The sequence below is a fragment of the Sceloporus undulatus genome, chromosome 5 (assembly GCF_019175285.1).
Source record: "Sceloporus undulatus isolate JIND9_A2432 ecotype Alabama chromosome 5, SceUnd_v1.1, whole genome shotgun sequence".
Taxonomy (NCBI): Eukaryota; Metazoa; Chordata; class Lepidosauria; order Squamata; family Phrynosomatidae; genus Sceloporus; species Sceloporus undulatus.
Window position 1 is genome coordinate 63,257,957 of NC_056526.1, and position 3,138 is coordinate 63,261,094.

General features: G+C 41.6%; 1 protein-coding gene across 1 annotated transcript in view; it reads left to right on the plus strand.

Moving 5' to 3' along the window:
- Positions 1–2,369: 2,369 nt before the first annotated feature.
- Positions 2,370–3,138, plus strand: part of TWF1 (twinfilin actin binding protein 1) — a 17,174-nt gene continuing 16,405 nt past the window's right edge. The window contains exon 1 of the mRNA XM_042470372.1: positions 2,370–2,505. Within this exon, the coding sequence (XP_042326306.1) occupies positions 2,481–2,505 (25 nt within the window). The 5' untranslated portion in view covers positions 2,370–2,480. The remainder of the gene's footprint in view (positions 2,506–3,138) is intronic.

The following is a 3,138-nucleotide window of genomic DNA, read 5'->3' on the forward strand; positions in this document are numbered from 1 at the left end:
AAGGTTTTCTTCGCAAGTTTCTTCAGAGGGGATTTGCCATTGCCATCCTCTGAGGCTGAAAGATTGTGGCCTGCCCAAGGTCACCCAGTGGGTTTCATGGCCAAGCCGGGATGTTGCAGTCCAACACTCAATCCACTACACCATGCTGGTTCTCTGCTGGCTGTTAGGCACATACACATAACTGTCAGGAAACACATCTTGCATTCTGCAAGCACAGATCCTTGAGTGCTGCATGCTTTTCCAAATGCAAGGCTTATGCAAATTGTGGCAGAGCAACAGAATTCTCACAGTCATATATGGCTCATACCCAGTTTTAACAAATTACAACGTGTCTTGGCAAAACTATAATTTTGCAAATGACTAAGGATTAAAAGGGAAATGAGCTTCTTTGGCACAACATAAAGTGATCCTTTTTAAAAAATATCACACGTAATGAAAATCTTTGCATCTCACATATAAAAAGAGACAGTGCTCTTATGCTACCTCTGTATTTAAAAGTTGCTGACACTTCCATTTTAGCATTAGACTTAGTGGGATTCATTCTGAAGTCAGCAGACAACTGGGTCCAGCTATTTCAGGTTGAAAAAAAAAAAGACTACAATCCTGAAACAGAATTACTTAAATGCTATTCCCATAAAGAAACTGTAAGCTATAATGTCTACTCAGAGGTAAGACATACAGGGACCAATAAAACTCTTAAAATATACATTTATATCATGATTATTAATTTTTTTGGCCAAAAGGTTGTACTTAAGGTAGCTATGTTTGACTTTTTAAAATCAATACAATTAAAACACAATTAAAGCATACATCAGCAGCAAGAACCAACAGCACCCAATCCATCCATATTCCATTCCATAACAACCTAGTTTAAATATTAAAGGCCTGTCTGAATAAAAAGTCCTTTGTGATTAGAAGATAGAGAAACCCAGAACAATTTCCCTTGGCAAGGAATTCCAGAATCTGGGAGTAGCTACTGAGAAAGTTTTTACTTGTTCCCAAATAAGTATGTAGGCTTACAAACATAGGCAGATATTAATCTTAAAGAATTACTCATAAGACCTTTGGAACAAAGCGGAACTTACTTCCAAGCCAACATGAACAGGGCTACACAGGGCTTCTGTAATCCTATTGTATACCTGGTGTACAACCAGGTGTATTCAAAACCCATGGCTGAGCCACACCTTCATTGTTGTTGTGTGCCTTCAAGTCATTTCCAGTTTATGGCAACTCTTTCACAGGGGTCCAAAACACACTGCAGAAATAATCCACCTTGAGACCGCTTTAACTGCCTTGGCTCAGTGCTAGGGACTCCTAGGAATTGTAGTTTATTGTGACACCAGAGCTCTCTGACAGAGAAGGCTAAATGTCTCACAAAACTACAATTCCCAGGATCCCTAGTACTGAGCCAGGGCAGTTAAAGCGGCCTCAAAGTGGATTATTTCTGCAGTGTGTTTTGGACCAGTGTTTTCTTGGCAAGATTTGTTCAGAGGTTTGCCATTCCCTTCCCCTGAGGCTGAGAGTATGTGACTTGCCCTATGTGACCCAGTGTGAGGCTGACTATAGTGTACCATTTTAAAAGGGACAGTACCTTCCCCCCATATTTCCAGACTGTCCCGTCTTTATAATATTAATGTCAATTTTGTCCCATTTCCAAGAAACATGCCCTGTTAATGCTGCAAAAATGGTGTGAAGATCCCCGTTTGAAACTGTGGTTGTCAAAATCTTGGGGTTTTCACATTGTGGTTGTCCAATCCTTGTGTCCTGGGTTGTGCCAAGTTTTGGGATGAGGTGCTGAGAGACTGAAATCTGTTGCGTAAGTTTACTTCATCGAAGAAACATTTATGATACAATTGTGGGGAAATACAGTCCCTCTTTTACGTCTACTGAATTTTTTGTGTGAGAATAATTGTTAGCTCAATACGTTGAATGTGTTGAAACTTCTGTTATCGTCTTGCTTTTTCACAAAGACACACATCTCAAGGAAATGTGGCCGGCCTCCGCAGTGGGCTTCATGGCCGGCCTGGAAACCGAACCCTGGTCTCCAGGGTTATAGTCCAACAACACTCAGACCACTGTGCCATGTGGGCTCACAGGTTGCTACATGGCTACACTAAGAGTGCATCCACACTGTAGAAATAATCCAATTTGAGCCCACTTTAACTGCCATGGCTCCAAGCTCTGGAATCCTGGGAACTGTAGTGTGAAAGGCACACAACAACACCAACAAAAAGGAGGAGGAGGAGAAGAGTCCTTTGGCTTCAGAAGCGTAATCCCAGCTGAGCCTGGGCCGGAAAGAGCTGCCAGCTGGGCAAAGGCAGGCGAGGCGCTGAGTGGCTGAGGCGCATCACGTGACAGTCCCAGTCTGGGCTCCCGGCTGCGCTTACCTTTGCCCTCCTCCTGCTGCTTTCCTCTAGTCTTGCTGCCCCTGAGGTTGGGAGCCCCAGAGGAGGAGGAGAAGGAGGAGGCTGCCCAGCGTCATGTCTCACCAAACCGGCATCCAAGGTAGGAAGGGAAGGGGGAGACCTCCCTCCTTTCCTCCCTCCGTCCTTCCTTCTTTCCTTTGCTCTAGACTTTTCTCTCCCCCTCTTTTCTCCTTCTCTCTCTCTCTCTCTCTCTCTCTCTCTCAAGGCGGGCCTGAGATGGGCCAAAGCACTAGCTTTTAAACACCTTGGGACTCCCTTCTGAAAACTCCCTTCCTGCTCTGAAGTCCCATTCCTCTAATAATAATAATAATAGTAATAATAATTGGGAGGAAGGGATAGAAATAATGATTGGGAGGAATAATAATAATAATAAGGGATATAATTAATAAATAATATATAATAATAATAAGGAATAATAATAATTACTGGAAGGAAGGCGGGATATTAATAATAATAATAATAATAATAATAATTGCTTACTTTTGAAAACTCCCTTCCAGCTCTGATGTCCCATCCCTCAAATAGTAGTAATAATAATTGGGAAGAAGGAATAATAGTAATTACTGGGAAGAATAATAAGTACTGGGAGGAAGGGATATAAATAATAAACTGGGATATAAATAATAATACGGAGGAGGAGGAATAATAATAATAAATACTGGGAGGAAGGTGAGATATTCATAATAATAATAATAATAATAATAATAATAAT